We start from the raw sequence: 16026 nt of genomic DNA, 5'->3' as shown, positions 1-16026 counted from the left end.
TATCATAGACATTGAAATCCCTTGAAGGGTGTATCTGTTTGTGTAAAAGCACTTGTTGAAGCAATAAGTTAGGTAGATAAACTTGTCCTAATTTATACATCTTGAATTTAATTGTGACCAAATTATGCCATTCATCCAAAGTGACTCACTTTCATAAACTTTTCCATCAATTGAGACTTTTTGAATTAAGAAACCATATTTTTGGTTGAAAGGTAAGTTAATCTCACTTTATGGCCTTCTACTAAGTTGCCAGTTGTATTGAGTTTTTTTATGGAGACTAAGAGTCAAAATTGAGATATTTATAACAACTAAAAACATATTTAATTAATCTTACACAAAGTACTCATTATGCAACTAATTATCACAAATTAACTATACAAATACCATGACTTAAAACAAATAAATATTGTTATACAAAGAGCTGGTTGTTGTAGCCAACATTACTGACACCACCATCGTCCTCAGACCTCAATATGTATTGCTCCATTAATTGATTAATCTGCTGCTTCAAACTTTGCATAACAACACTCTCTAAAAGTACCACTCCCGCATGGCTACAAATCTCAAACAAATACTAAAATTAATAAAACAAGTAATACAGAGTGACGTTATGTGCATGCATATGATTAATAATATAGAGTGCTACTACGTAAACAAGAGCATGAACAACGAATTTTCTAATCTCATGAATTTAAAAATTGATGCGACAAGCATGGTTTTTATTTATTTGTCAGATAAAAGATTAAATTCAATGTCTTCAATTAACTCTTACTAATTTTGACCTTAATTTTTACTAATGCAGATCAATAATATTAACTCAGTACGTACCTGCTTAATGATATCAACTTTGATTTGTGGAGAATTTTGAAGTAGATAATTTACCATTCCTCTAACTTCCTCACTAGATATCTTTGAATCACATCTTAACTCCACTTTCAACGACTTCAATCTAACAAAGCAAGGAGGTTGATTTTTCACTAAACCATTATTTTTCAGAACCTGCAAAAAAAAGATACATTCAATTGAATATTCTAAGAGATCATATTGTTTATTGGGAAAATTCTATTCTGTCATAAGGATTATTAATATCTATCATGAGGAACATAAAAAATAATATAAAGAGGAGAAAAGATACTAAAGTAAGTAACTTACACTAAGTATCTGCTCAAGGGTATGGAAACTGAGAGTCATTATCTTGACATTAGCAAGCAATTGCAACCAACTACTCATGACTAAACCTTCATATGGTATATAAAGAAAAGTGTAATCAACATTTACTTCTTCGATAAAAGGTAAATTGCATGCAGAAGGGGCTAGGTAAGTAGGACGGCCAGTGATAGTGAGAGAAGTAAGTTTTGGTGTACAAAACACAACTTTGTAATTATGAGCTTCTTCATACTTTTTTGTACCACCTACGGTTAAACTAGTAATATTAGAATTGGATATGCATAAGGTTTGTGCATCATCCTCTAAATAACAACTCATAATGAGCAAAGTATTCAACATGTTACATGTCGAAAAGGGCTCAGCACAACCATTGTTACTTGTAGTGAAAGTAATAGAAATAAGATGCAAGGTTTTCAATGCCGGCAAATTCAAAGATTTTGGAAACATATTCTTACTACGATTCAAAAAAAATGGAAACATATGCGTAAAGTCAAGCTTAAGAAAGGTCAAAGAATGACAATAAAAGATGGAAGGGGGAAATTCAAAATCCTCTTCTTTGAACAATGAGTTAACATGGACAATGAGTTGTTGCACATTATGTGACGCAGCATATTTCATGACGTCTAAGACTGCGGTTTTAGAAGGATCTACAACATCATATTCTAGGCTATGAAGGGGAAGAGAGTTGTCACGGCCATATAGAATCCGGAATACAAACTTGTTGAAGATGTCACTACGGTTTAGATACATTTCATGTCGCAACATGAGATTAGTGATACTTTTCCAAAGGTCTTTCCATCGTTTAGACAAAACACAAGTTTGAACAGAATGTTTTATGTTCATAAATTCAATTATATGAAGAAGAAGATGGTCCGGTAGGCTAGTGAGTCTGTCTGTGTCCCCATCTTGTATATTTATTTCACTTTTCTTTTGTCTTTTCATCTTCGAATACTCTTTCGTTTCTTTATCTTCGATAACACTTGACTGACCTAACAAAGTTACACAAATACTTGTTAAGATTTTTTTATTTAAAATTCTTATATATATATATATATATATATATATATATATATATATATATATATATATATATATATATATGAGAATAAGTACAAGGAATACTCGACCAACATCGGTAAGATAAATACATGTAATACTCAAGCTAAACTAAAAACCAAACCAAGTCATTGACAACTCAGTAGACTATCTAATGCTATACCACCCAAAACTACCTAGCTATACAATCGAGAAGATTAACACGTGATTCATAAAATAGGCATGGTGACTTAATCTTTTCAGCCAATAACCAATTCCAAGAAACATCCTTTGGTTTCTCGACCCCGGAAGAACCCAAATCACAACATACCACACCAACAAGACACCCTTGAAACCATTCTTCTTTTACCGGTAACAAGTGAAGAAGCTTTCTAATAGGGAGGAGATGGATGCTGACAATACGAATGTCAAACCAAACCATCATCGATGGACCTTAGACCAAACCAACCAAGCCGTGGCATAAGAAGAAAATAGGTGATTTTCCAATTCTCTAACTCCGGCACACAATACACAAACAGCGACCTCCCCATCAATGCTATATAATTTTACCAAACTCATTATCTAATGCTATAATCATAAAAAATAAATCGTGTATATGATATTTTGGTTCAGCGGTGTCTCTGATTTTTATTTAAATCAATTCATCAATATGGACAGAATGAACTAAATCAGGATTTCAACATTCAGCAGTTTTATTTGTCAATTTATTCTCCTCTGTTATCTTAGAGATTGTTTAAATTCTGATAAAGTATATTTCTGATACTCTTTGTTTTTCTGAGAATGAGAACACTAACCTGACTGATGGAGAAGGCCGGGACGTCGCAGTGTGTTAAATTCAATGATCGCTTTTGTATTACCTAACCAAAGTTATATCAAGTTTCCTGGTTATATAAATTTGTTTAAAGAATATGCTGTAAATTAATTTTACACCGAAAACCATACTAAGAAAGTGGAGTTTAGTGGATGATCGGGCAAAAAATATGGTTTGTATTGGTTAACAGTGTGAAATTATTTTACGCATATTCTTTTTTCTCAATAAATTTGTCCCTCTTAGGTTATATAAAAAAAAATACTAATTTAAATCCTTATACATAAATCTCAAAAAGACTAACATAAATGATAAATCTTTACTGAGTAGACCAAATATTTAGAATTGAATTTTTTTTTTTTAAATTCAAGTGATAGTTTTTCTAAATTCATCTTGATTCACCAATAAATTCCTATTTTTTTTTTTGTACCTAATACTCATCTGATTTAAATTTTCAATGAACCATTATTATAGGTAACAAATTTTGTTTAAATCTAAATATAACAAGGAAGCAACAAACTTTCCTATCGTAAAAAAAAGAACATACTTTCTTTCTTTCTTTTTTAAAAAAAACTTTAATTTTTCAAATATATATAAAAAAATATATTGAAAAAAATAACAATAATCGACAAATCGTATCCTTACAACACAAACTTGACAATTCATTAGAAATACTTTTAAGAAAACAGAGTCACCGAAAGGTCAAACTTCACAGTTCACACATCAATAGCTTACTATGTAATGGATAGATAGACAGAAAATTGAAAAACTTTATCTTAAAACTTATTGCAGTGTGGCATGGAACTCAAACTTCACACATCAATAGCTTCATCTTCCCCTCCTTTCTGCACCTATGCAGTTCACCCTCGCCAAAACGGCACCAACAACTGTCGTTCCATTCACAGAAAAATCCCACCTTTACGTATGGGTAACCCTTCCATCCAACCAAAATTGAATCATCACCAAACCCTCAATCAACATCAAAATGCAGACTTGTCACATTTACTTCAAGAGGGTAATCTCAATCAAGTATTGGAACTCATGGGTCATGGTGTTTTTGCTGATTATAGTGTTTTCATTTCACTCTTGAATTTATGTGAGGATTCAAAGTCACTTGAATTAGGGAAAAGGGTTCATGAGTTTTTGAGAAGATCAAAATTTGGAGGGGATGTTGAGTTGGGAAACAAATTGATTGAAGTGTACTTGAAATGTGGTAGCGTGAAGGATGCCCGAAAAGTGTTTGATAAAATGACTGAGAGAAATATTTGTTCTTGGAATTTGATGATTAGTGGATACACTTTGAATGGCTTAGGGAATGATGGTTTGTTGGTTTTTAAGAAGATGAAGCAACAAGGGATAGTACCTGATGGGGAAACTTTTGCATTGGTTTTGGCTGCGTGTGCCTTGGTAGAAGGTGTGGAAGAAGGGCTTGTGCACTTTGAATCCATGAAGGAGTATGGAATTGTTCCTGGTATGGAGCATTATTTGGCGGTTGTTAATGTTCTGGGGTGTGCTGGTCAGTTGGACGAAGCCGAGGAGTTCATTGAGAATATGCCAATTGAAGTTGGAGTTGAGATTTGGCAGACTCTTGGAAATTTTGCGAGAATTCATGGAAACTTAGAACTCGAAGATCGAGCTGAGGAGTTGTTAACTGTTCTCGATCCTTCAAAAGATGTTGCAGATAAAGTGCCTGCACCTCAGAGAAAGGAGCAGTCTGCAATTAACATGTTGGAGGAGAAGAATAGAGTGGGTTATTATCGGTGTAATATGCCCTATAAAGAAGAGGGTTATTTGAAATTGAGAGGTTTGACTGGGCAGATGAGGGAAGCAGGTTATGTTCCTGATACAAGATATGTTCTCCATGACATTGATGAGGAGGAAAAAGAGAAGGCCTTGCAGTATCACAGTGAACGTTTGGCAATTGCTTATGGTCTCATTAGTACTCCGCCGAGAACTACACTTAGAATCATAAAAAATTTACGTATATGTGGAGACTGCCACAATGCTATCAAAATTATGTCAAAGATTGTTGGAAGGGAGCTCATTGTGAGGGACAACAAGAGATTTCATCATTTTAAAGATGGAAAATGCTCCTGTGGAGACTATTGGTAGTGTTGGTCAAAAGTCCTCAATTGTAGATACTCTGATGAGATACATTGTTAGATTGTTTTTTTGTTTGCTGCCAAAGTGTGCAAGGTTCAAACCCACGTTTGGGAAGATCAAACAAAGTTAGATTGTTCCATTCCATATATGAATTAACCTCTGTAGCTTTGTTTATTTGTAGTACATGTTTGTTAGAGTTAGACTACAAAAAAATAATGCAGCCAATAGTATGGTAAATAATTTGTTTTTCCACTTCTCAACACAAACATGAGCATGTTGTGATGTTGAATCAGTTTCTATAATATCAACACAACTGTGAAATACAGTTCCTCTTATTGATCATTGCTTGTTAAATTGAGCACTAAAATAATCAACAAATAATTGTAAGGAAATAGAAATCCGGTGACTGCATAGAATAAACTGAATACAGTGAAGGGATGTGACTATATGTCAACATTTCCAAATCATTCTCTCTACATGCACATTCAATTAGTGCAATTTATCCTTTAATTGTACATACATTGTTTGTCCTGTCTAAACAACATAAGATTATTTCCTACTTTAATAAAATCAATGAGATTTAAATCAATGTATTCTATTGTTTCTTGGTATGGTGCATATTAACCTCTACCTCTTTGTACAATATGAAAGAATGCAATCTGCAGCTAAAATAATGTAAACAAAAATGTGAATAGAATGAGAAGAGGAAGGCAGTTTGAAGCCTGTGAGGAGTTAGGATATCTTATTCCTACTGGGAGGATGATTGGCTGATAATTTTGTTAGTTTTCTTCATCTCTTGATGGTACTCTAAGGCAAGATTTCATAGTATCATAAACTGTGAAGCCAATGGCCGCAGATGGAACGACCTGAATTACAACAAATAAAAATGCTTAGTTATACATAACGGCTCTACCGTATTAGTTGCATCAATGTGCTATGATTTTTCCAACCTTAATGTAATTGATACTCAGCCCTGAAAACAGGGTCTTCCAGCCTTGCTTTTGAGCAATAAAAACCATGGATCTCATAGTCCCTTTTAATTCAGCTTCTTCTGATGCCACGAGTTTTTGAACCTAGTCAGGCAATGTCGACTTTTTATCACGTTACTCAAAATCCATCTATAATTATTTCTGACAACCAAATAAAGTAAATTACCTGCATTTGCCTCCTAACAACTTCAAGAGGATAGGTGAAGGTCTGACCCAATAAACCGGCCACGGATCCACATGTGAGTTTTGCCATGATGCTTTTCTTGTAATCGTCAGGGACATGACGCTTCATTTCCTCATAGAAGTAGAATTTCAAACCCGCATATGGAAATATTCCAAATAGAGTTGGAGCTGTGGCCATGATTAACACAAGAGTTCTACAATATCAACACAACTGTGAAATACAGTACCGAATTACCAATTCCAGACAACACAGGCAGATTTAAACACATACCTACTCCTCTATAGAGACCTCTAATACCACCCTCTTTATAAGTTTTTGAAAGACAATCACGGATCCCTCTATAAACTTGTTCATTATTTACCATCCTTGAAACATTCAACTTGGTTGGACTAACAACCTGCATTTTCAATTTCAAAGGCAGTTTAGTTCACACTTCACATATAATCACATACAATCGAAGTCATGGACGACAATTGATTTGATATCTGACAGGAAATATGGTTTACCTGATAAGCTAGCTTAGTCCGAATTAAGTCAAGGGGATAAGTAAAAAGTACAGCTGTCCCTCCCGAGAGTGACCCTGCCATAAGGTCAAGGGTAGGACCTTTCCAAACATTAGGAAAAGCTTGCAGAATCCATCTGCGGTATTCCTCATAGGACATATAATGAAGACCTGCATAAGGAATAATCCTAGCTACACTTGCTCCATTTCCCCTGCAAGTAATTTCACATTTGTTATTCTGATTAATTGATAGAATTTAAAACACCTAAGATTGCTATCTACCTGTAGAAACCCAAAAGACCTTCGGTTTTGGCAATTCTGCTAACTGATCCAGACAGTCCCGTGCTATGAAACTCAGCTCTTCGAGTCTACAAAGAATGATTGTGATTTATCAATCTATTCACTTAGTTTAGGAAAAGCCGTCCACTAATAATGAAATACGACGAAATTCCACATATCTTTACTTTACTAGTGTGCTAGTGTATATATACAAAGCGAAAATATAAGAAAAAAGAGGAAAAACATGAAAACTGCTGGAAGTTGAAAGTGATAGTTATAAGAGAAAGAATAAAATTGAAATGTTTACTCTAAATTATTACATTACATGTAGCACCGACACTTCTAATGGAAGACATGTCTAGTGTTAGACACTGACACATGTTTACAATCAATTAATTTTCTCAAACTATTATTGGTATCGAGTATGTTGACGTGTCAGGGTTGTGTTCGATGTCTGTGTCCATGTTAGTGCTTAACAATATTCAAGATCATTGGAGCTACTAGCTAGTGTAGACCCTGCCATAGGGTGACCTTATGTCTGTAAGTGTAACTAACTGATTCAAGTTAGTTAAGTTGTTTAAAGTTAGTTTCAGCAGTTAAAGTGAATCAGCTACCTCGATAAAAATTTGTTCTGTTCTATAATAGTTAGGAATGCAAAAGACTCGGTTCCGTTAGAGTTTGTACTAAGAATCAAGAATCTAAAAGAAATAGATCACACACGAAATTAAGCTCATAAAATACATTCTCCTATGAATCTCGGCTCTTTGGGTTTACAAAGAATAATTGTGATTCATCTAGTTTAAGAAAAGGGTCTTGCTAACAAGTGTCCCCGTCAACTAATGACATGAAATTTCATATAACTGTTTCCGGTCATTTTTTTTTATTTTTTATTTTTTTGGTTTTTCACCACCAGTTTAATCTGGTTCGGGGATTAGTTCTGGCATAAGGTGGTTCCAGCCCCCTCCCGATCGCAGCTGCGGGAGATTGAACTATGCTCCTCCCTACCATATTCAGCGCCAATCACCACCGAATCAACTAACTAACGATTGGTCATGTTGTTTCTTTCATCCTACCTACATTTGTGCAATTAGTATTACAGTATATAAGTATGTATCTACGCAAGATCACAGTAGCTAGTCTAGTCTAGTATAGTATAGTATAGACCCTTACATATATAGGGTACCTTCCTTATGACTGTAACTGTAACTGTAACTATTCTGTTAAATTTCTTTCCCTATGAGTCTGTCTGTATGTATGATTGAAGATATGAAACAGAAAGAGATGAGACATAAAGAAAGAAAGAAAGAAAGAATATTTGCAATAGTAAGGATGAAAAGAAAGGAAACCCAGGAAGGAAGGAACGAACCTGAAAAAGAATTTTGACGCGTTCAAGAGGGGCAACGGCGGTTTTAGCAAAACCACCAGCAAGGCCACCGGCGAGAAGTTCTTTGGCAAAGAGAGGAACATGATCGAGCATGGACTCTCTCTGATTTTCTGCTTCTGTTGCCATTCTCAGTTTGTTGGAAATTGGAATTGAATTGAGTTGATGATTTGGATTGGACCAGGAGAGAGAGAGACAAAACTAAACTAGTAGTCCTCGACCAAGAAGAGGAATACGCAAAGAATAGTGACTTTGAATCTAGTAGGTAGGTGTCGTGTGCGTCAATTTTGTGTGTTTTATCGTGATCCAATCAGAACCCTCCATCTCAGACCAACTCTATTATTTATTTATTGTCTGCAGCACAACATTCTCCTCTTCATGATCATGTCAATTGAGTTATAGTTGGAGATTTTACAAAGGACTAAAACGAAAATTATGTGAAATTATAGGAATAAAAAATATATTTAATCTTATTATAAATATATAGAAAATAAAGTATTTAACTTTTTTTTTATGAAACAAACAAACTTAATACATTTCAATACATAAGAGAATAATCTCAAATCGATGGAAATTAGCCCAAGAAATGGCCGCCCGAGCAAGAGTATGAGCAACCATATTCGCTTGTCTCCTAACAAACTTCACTTCAAAGTTTATGCATGATAACATAATTTTGATAATGTCAGCAACAATTAAACTAAATTCCGAGTTACCACTACGCCTAGTTCGAATAGCTTCAGTCAGCACCTGTGAGTCGCTTTCAAATTGAACCATATTCAAACCTCTAAGATTGGCTTCCTTCATGGCCTGCAGAAGCGCCCATCGGCCCATGCCTCTAAAGTATCAACTTAATCTCTAATTTATCGACATTTCTTAATTTATGATGAGAATAATTATTGGTCATATTTTTGTGCCAGAAAAAATATCAATTTTTAATCTCTTGTTTATATTTTTTTCTTTCCTATTGATTTTTTGTGTTAGCAAAATAAGCTATATATATAGTAATTTGGAGATTTGATCGTAAAATGAGTAAAATCAAACAAAAAATTATTTCATCTAAAAATTAATATCCCTCTATTTTGATCTTGAAATTATCGTATAAATACAATAAGTCATTCACATATTAAATCCGGTTGGCCAACAATTCTACCTTCACTAAAAATAATATTTTATTGAATGAACGTCATGCAAAAAAGTAACTTTCATTTATATTCAATGTATTAAAATTAAAAAAAATATATAGATGTGTGGGGTGAAAATTTGGTTTTTTATAAACTATCACCATTAAAGTAAAAACTACTCAAATCAACTATAAATTTTTTAAATCTTACAAATCACTTTGGACTCACAAAAAATAGTTTAATTTACTTACTCACTTAGTTTACTCTACTAAAGATGCTCTTAGGCATCAAAATCTGAGTTTGGATCTGCGAATCAAATTGAATATATTTCATAAAGAACCATTTATCATTCCTTAAATTTCATAAGAAACTCTTCCTAAAATTTTAAGATTGTTTGTATGTCCAATCTCATGTTTTGGACCTCCTAGTTAAACTAAAAATGACTTTATATAGGGGCTAAAAATACTAAAAAATCTTTCGAGTAATGTTGCTTGAGAATTATGCACCAAAATTATTGCATGAATTGTAGCATTAATGAAATCCCTAAGATATCCTCCATGTTGATATCCTCCAATAATGAATAATGATATCAAATAAGATGTTGTGAAGGGTAGGAACCGTGGTTTCAAGTTTCAACGGTCGAAAACTCTCAATCCCAGATTATCCACATAATTTTCAACAACATATTCATCACCTCATTGCACATATTCAATAGTTGAAAAAAAATATTCAACACATCCATTGCACATGGTCTAATGAACAATTTTTAAAGATGTAACCGCTATAAAAAAAGAGAGAAGTAACCCAACTATAAACTGTGTTAACAAATTGTGGTTGAACAAAATCCCTATCATCAAAGTTTAGTTTCGAGATAGAACTGAAATCACTTGATACCAGAACTGACCCTCAAATCAGATTCAACCGGTCGTGAAAAAAAAAAAATAGTTTCGTGACTTCTCTCCATAAATATGTCCACCTCTTTGATAGAACACTAGTTCCAACTTCCTCTTTTAAATACAACTTACGCAACCACAATAAACAGCAATTGCAGACACGTAGACATAAACTATCACTATAAGCACACCCTTTCAAATTCAAACATACCTATAGCTACATAACTCAAGCAGTCAAGGCTTAAGGTTTAATTCCAGGTGTGATATATTGCATCTCTACCTCTTCATAATTTGGAGGTATTTACCCATCAACTATTACAGGCCACATATAACATGTAATACCCACAACTAACTTTTAAGTTATATTCATAATAAAATAACTTGATCCCTCCTCTCTTGGTTTATGTTCCGTATTCTAAATTTTAGCTTTAATCTGTATCAGTTTGTAGTAACTCTAGCTTAGGCATTTGAATCTGAGTTTGGATCATGCACTTCACTCTCATCACTTGAACTATCATTTTGAGCTGAAGTTCCAGCTTTGACAGGAACGGCGGTTTGATTGAGCTCATACTTTGCAAATTTAATCTTCTTTCCACTGCTTTTTTCTTAATTACATTTTTTGTCTCTTATCTTTATTTTAGGTTTTAAATTAGTCTTTTATGTTTTAAAAGTTTCATGTTGGTCCCTTATCTTTTTTTCCGTTGCATTAGTTAGTCCTCTAGACAAATTTTAGGTTTCAAGTTGGTTCCTTATGTTTATTTTAGGTTTCAAGTTGGTCCCTTATCTTTTGATTTTTTTTTTTTTTAATTAAAAGAAAATGACATGTAACATGACTAGGACCAAACTTAAGGGGTCAACTTGAAACTTAAAAAAAATAAGAGACTCACTTGAAACTTTTAAAAAATAAGGGATTAACTTGAAATCTAAAATAAAAATAATGGAATAAAAGTGTAATTAAGTTTTTTTTTTTTAAACCATGTACAAATCAAGTAATAATTATACCAAAAGAAGAGAATAAAAAATATCCTAAAAATTATCACAAATTAATTGTAAAAATATCAATCATAGACTTGATTGAGATAGGTAAATCAAGGATTCCCTAGAGTATCAAACAAAAATATTGAAATATAGATTAATTTTTTTTGACACAAAAATATAGATTATTTTTTTTTTTTTTTTTTTTGACTAAAAAGATAACGATATTCATTCATTCCAATAATTGATATAGTACATCAGCAAATACAAATTCAACATCGCTAAAAACAAAAAGGATGAATCTGCGAACAAACTCACAGCATCCGTGTTAATAGCATACAACGGCAAAATGCCTACAAATAATAATATGATAAAACTAAAGTCACCGAAATATCCATGCTTCCGGATCTGCAACGTTGATGCCCAAATCATTGATTGAATCTGCAATTGATTGAAGATGATCTTTCAAATATGAACTAAACGAACACCGTAGAATTCAACAACGTCGTACCAAGACGACGATCAACACAAACGCCGCACTCAGACGACGATATCACACAAATAAAAAAGAAAAACAACTAAAAAACTTAATCTATGTGAAAAATCACTTATTTAGATTGAAAACAACAAGAAAAAAGGTGAAGAGGGGTGATTTTAGGCTAAATATGACCTAAAATCACCCCTAACTAATAGAGGAAGAAGAAACTCAAAGAAAAAGAAAATAGGGCCGGCAAGAGAAAGATGTTTGAAAAGAAAAGAAAAAAGTAAAAAACGGATATGTGGTTAAAACCGACATTAATGACACCACCATCGTCCTCAACATGTATTGCTCTACCAATCTTCTCCTTCATAAAGCATCATCAATTTTTCATAACAACACCGTCTTGTCATTTTACCAAAGAGGTCGCATGGCTACAAATATCAAACAAATAATAAAAAATAAGTAAATTACATTTGATTAGTGAATGAAAAGAGACAAAACCCATTACAAAGAGAATAAGTAAATAAATAACTTGTTTGTTATTGTAATTTTTTCTAATTTCATTTTATATACTGCCGTCCGTCATTAATATAGATTAAATACATCACAATTTCAATAAATCGGGAGGGTGCTAGAACCACTTGATGCCAGAACTGACATCCGAACCAGACTGACGGTGGAAAAAAAAAAACAGAGCATTTTTTAGTATTAAAACACAATACCTGCTTAATGATATCAACTCTGGTTTGTAGAGAATTTTGAAGTAAATGATTTACCATTCCTCTAACTTCCTCACTAGATATCTTTGAATCACATCTCAACTCCACTTTCAATGACTTCAATCTAACAAAGCAAGGAGGTTGAGTTGTCACTAAATTTAGAACCTGCAAAAAAATTGGATACACTCAATTGAATATTCTAAAAGACAAGATTGCTTATCGGGAATATTTTGACATAAGGATCACTATCTCGTGTCACTATCATAAACAAAAATTCACTTTTTAGATTTTCACTAAAAACTTATGTATCTGGTTTTATAATCTCGAAAATAGATTTTTACTTGTAACAGTGACCGACTAGAGGGAACATTAATATCAATCATAAGCAACATAGAAAATATAAAGAGGAGAAAATATACTAAAGTAAGTGACTTACACTAAGTATCCTCTCTAAGGTATGGAAACCGAGAGTTATTATCTTGACATTAGCAAGAAATTGCAACCAACTACTCATGACTAAACGTCATAAGGTATATCAAGAAAAGTGTAATCAATATTTACTTCTTCTATAAAAGGTAAATTGCTTGAAGAAAGGGCTAGGTAAGTAGGACGGCCAGTGATACTGAGAGAAATAAGTTTTGGAGTACAAAAAACAACTTTGTAATTATGAGCTTCTCTAAACTCGTCGGTACCTACTGTCAAACTAGTGATGTTGGGATTGGATATGCAGAGAGTTTGAGCATCATCCTGTAAATAACAATTCATAATAACCAAAGTACTCAACATGTTACATGTGGAAAAGGGTTCGGCGCAACCATTGTTACTTGTAGTGAAAGTAAAAATTTAGGGGATCTATTTTAGAATATTTTAGGCTATGAAGGGGAAGAGAGTTGTTACGGCAAGACAGAATCTTGGATACATAGTTGTTGAACACATCACTATTGTCTAGCTGGAAGTAGGTGTAATGACACAACATGATTAGTGAGACACTTCCAAAGATCTTTCCATCGTTTAGAGTTTAGACAAAACACAAGTCTGAACAAAAAAAAAATCCTCTATGATTTTTTTTTAAACTAACCCTGTAAATTTTTTTTTTCTCCAAATTACCCTACCTGTTCAGAAAATTTCTGAACTGCCCTAGTGTTGGCAGAGAGAGAAGGTAGCGCCATTCCCATTGGCGCGTTCAACAAAAGCATTTTTTTTTTTGTTTTTTATTAGCTTAGGCAACGGTTTTTTATGTTGCCTTAGGACTTATTAATTGTTCTCTTAGATGGTAATAGGCAACACTTTTTAATCGTTCTCTAAAAATGTTCATTAAAAAAACTAGAGTTGTCAAAATGGGCTAGCTCGAATGGGCCGGCCCGCCAAGCCCGATTTTTTCCCGGGCACGGGCCTTGAAAATTTTAGTCCCAATTATTTTTGGGCTTTTTAGCCCGGCCCTATAAAGCACGATTAAAATATGGGCTAGCCCGAATGGGCTGCAGGCGGCCCGCAAGCCTGAAAAAATTAAAAATAAATATAAATATAAATAATTTGTTTTAGATGATTTGAATTTAGTTTGTAATATAAATTATAAAACATCGTCCGCTACTTAAGTAGCGGCCGAGTAAAAATAGGGCACCCAAGAAACTCGTAGGTAACGGATGAGTAAAAATATGACGCGCGAGAGCCCGACAACCCGTACCGGGCCGAACTCAGGCACTAATTTTGGTACCCCGGTTTTTTACCCGGGCTTTTTAGCCCGGCCCGATGAAGCCCGAATTCGGTTGGGCCGCCCGTTTTGACAGCTCTACAAAAACTATTAAAAATTTTAATTAACATTTTAGAGAACGATTCAAAAGTGTTGCATGTTACCATCTAAGAGAACAGTTAATAAGTCCTAAGGCAACATAAAAAACCGTTGCCTAAACTAATAAAAAACAGAAAAAAAAACTTTTGTTGAACGCGCCAATGGGAATGGCGCTACCTTCTCTCTCTGCCAACACTAGGGCAGTTCAGAAATTTTCTGAACAGGTAGGGTAATTTGGAAGAAAAAAAATTATTACAGGGTTAGTTTAAAAAAAAATCCTCTATTTCCATGAATTCCATTACATGTAGCAGGATATTGTCAGGTAGGGCACTCATTCTGTCTGTGTCACCATCTTGTATATCTATTTCACTTTTCTTTTGTCTTTCCATCTTCAAATACTATTCCTTTTTCTTTACCTTCAATAACACTTTACCTAACACAAAAGTTACACAAATACTTGTTAAAGTCATTGCCTTTATTTCAAACATCACAAATGATGAGAATGAGAATACCAACCTAACTGGCGGAGAAGGCGGCGGCGACGTTGTGAAGTGTTGAAACAACGGCGTGGCGGTTTTTTCAATTCAATGATTTATATAAAGTTTTCCTCTTTATTATATAAAAATTTGTAGCTCTTAGGGTTTTCCTGGTTATATAAATTTGTAGCTCTTATAGTTATATTTATAGGAAAGATAATTACTTGTTACTTGATTATAAATTAAGGTTTCTGATTTTGTAAAAAAAAAAAAAGTAAGGTTTCTTATGCTCCAAGTTTATTCTTAAAAAAACTTTATTATATTTTTTGAAGTGATGATTTAATTTGGTATATATCTTAATAAATATTTTTTTTTTCAACCGATTATATTCTTTTTTTTTAATTTTATTTTGGTACATATCTTCTTCTTTTTTTTTCTTTCCAAATCTACTTCCTTCAATTTAGCAAATATCTCTTTTTATTTTTTCTTTTATAATATGTCTCTCAACAGATTATATACTCCATTTGTTACAAACCTTTGGCGTTTTAGTTTTTACTTTTGTCCTAAAACTTTGATTTTATAAGAAAATGTTTTGGTTTTTTTTTTTTTTAAGAAACCAAGATGCAAATGATGATATTTTACCATTTGTAAATTTGCAAAAATAAAAAATTTACATCAAATGATGATTTAATTTGGTATAATAATAATAATAATAATAATAATAATAATAATGTCTCAGCAATTATTATTTTTTTTAAATAGATTATCTTTTTTTTTTAACAACTAGTTAAAAGACCTGCATTTGCACATGTCTATTGACTTTTATTTGATATTTAAGTGTTTGTCACTATATTAAGGTAAAATTTTATTTAGAATAAAATGTTTAATATCTTGCATTGAATTTTTCAGCTTGAGAGCATATTTTTCACCCACAAGAGGAACCAAACCTGTGATTTCCATTAGAACAAAATGTTATAACTGACATTAAAGAAAAACTAAAATGTTATAACTGATTCATAGGCACATCAATGGTTTATGTGTTTTTATTAAATACCATTAATCTTAATCGATCTCAATAACATATCAAACAATTTTAGATTTTT

The 16026-nt window shown here is 32.9% G+C and overlaps 4 protein-coding genes across 4 annotated transcripts; 1 reads left to right on the top strand and 3 right to left on the bottom strand.

The window, feature by feature from the left end:
- Positions 1 to 304: 304 nt before the first annotated feature.
- LOC123884012 (F-box/LRR-repeat protein At4g14103-like) lies at positions 305 to 3062 on the bottom strand. Its single transcript, XM_045932991.1, has 4 exons — positions 3018 to 3062; positions 1153 to 2156; positions 829 to 999; positions 305 to 554 (listed from the first exon to the last, which is right to left on the bottom strand). Exons 2-4 carry the CDS (start codon positions 2107 to 2109, stop codon positions 495 to 497), a joined length of 1188 nt encoding a protein of 395 aa, XP_045788947.1. The 5' UTR covers positions 2110 to 2156; positions 3018 to 3062; the 3' UTR covers positions 305 to 494.
- A 634-nt stretch (positions 3063 to 3696) lies between these two features.
- Positions 3697 to 5488, top strand: LOC123884010 (pentatricopeptide repeat-containing protein At2g15690, mitochondrial-like). The gene has a single exon (XM_045932989.1). The coding sequence runs from the start codon at positions 3830 to 3832 to the stop codon at positions 5141 to 5143; it is 1314 nt and encodes a 437-aa protein (XP_045788945.1). The 5' UTR covers positions 3697 to 3829; the 3' UTR covers positions 5144 to 5488.
- Positions 5489 to 5515: 27 nt separating this feature from the next.
- Positions 5516 to 8712, bottom strand: LOC123884011 (mitochondrial carrier protein CoAc2). Its single transcript, XM_045932990.1, has 7 exons — positions 8455 to 8712; positions 7092 to 7177; positions 6814 to 7021; positions 6578 to 6704; positions 6290 to 6474; positions 6085 to 6207; positions 5516 to 6000 (listed from the first exon to the last, which is right to left on the bottom strand). The coding sequence occupies exons 1-7, from the start codon at positions 8596 to 8598 to the stop codon at positions 5914 to 5916; spliced, it is 960 nt and encodes a 319-aa protein (XP_045788946.1). The 5' UTR covers positions 8599 to 8712; the 3' UTR covers positions 5516 to 5913.
- Positions 8713 to 12289: 3577 nt separating this feature from the next.
- On the bottom strand, positions 12290 to 13833 carry LOC123884392. The gene is made up of 4 exons (XM_045933477.1): positions 13771 to 13833; positions 13220 to 13405; positions 12662 to 12823; positions 12290 to 12370 (listed from the first exon to the last, which is right to left on the bottom strand). The coding sequence occupies exons 1-4, from the start codon at positions 13831 to 13833 to the stop codon at positions 12290 to 12292; spliced, it is 492 nt and encodes a 163-aa protein (XP_045789433.1).
- Positions 13834 to 16026: the final 2193 nt, after the last annotated feature.

Source organism: Trifolium pratense, linkage group LG5 (genome assembly GCF_020283565.1).
Source record: "Trifolium pratense cultivar HEN17-A07 linkage group LG5, ARS_RC_1.1, whole genome shotgun sequence".
Taxonomy (NCBI): Eukaryota; Viridiplantae; Streptophyta; class Magnoliopsida; order Fabales; family Fabaceae; genus Trifolium; species Trifolium pratense.
The sequence above is the reverse complement of the archived record's forward strand: the minus strand, read 5'-3'. Positions and strand labels throughout refer to the sequence as shown.

Bases quoted from the DNA above. Each gene is read 5' to 3' on its own strand.
- LOC123884012 (XM_045932991.1), bottom strand. From the start codon at position 2,109: ATGAAAAGACAAAAGAAAAGTGAAATAAATATACAAGATGGGGACACA. The intron at 1,000-1,152 runs GTAAGTTACTTA...TTTTTTTTGCAG, and splicing joins CCCTTGAGCAGATACTTAGT to GTTCTGAAAAATAATGGTTT. The intron at 555-828 runs GTACGTACTGAG...TGAGATTTGTAG, and splicing joins AAGTTGATATCATTAAGCAG to CCATGCGGGAGTGGTACTTT.
- LOC123884010 (XM_045932989.1), top strand. From the start codon at position 3,830: ATGGAACTCAAACTTCACACATCAATAGCTTCATCTTCCCCTCCTTTC.
- LOC123884011 (XM_045932990.1), bottom strand. From the start codon at position 8,598: ATGGCAACAGAAGCAGAAAATCAGAGAGAGTCCATGCTCGATCATGTT. The intron at 6,705-6,813 runs GTAAACCATATT...TTGAAAATGCAG, and splicing joins GGACTAAGCTAGCTTATCAG to GTTGTTAGTCCAACCAAGTT. The intron at 6,208-6,289 runs GTAATTTACTTT...TTGCCTGACTAG, and splicing joins TTGTTAGGAGGCAAATGCAG to GTTCAAAAACTCGTGGCATC.
- LOC123884392 (XM_045933477.1), bottom strand. From the start codon at position 13,833: ATGGGAATGGCGCTACCTTCTCTCTCTGCCAACACTAGGGCAGTTCAG. The intron at 13,406-13,770 runs GTAGGGTAATTT...TGTTATTTACAG, and splicing joins TTCAGAAATTTTCTGAACAG to GATGATGCTCAAACTCTCTG. The intron at 12,824-13,219 runs GTAAATATTGAT...ATTTTTTTGCAG, and splicing joins ATTTACCTTTTATAGAAGAA to GTTCTAAATTTAGTGACAAC.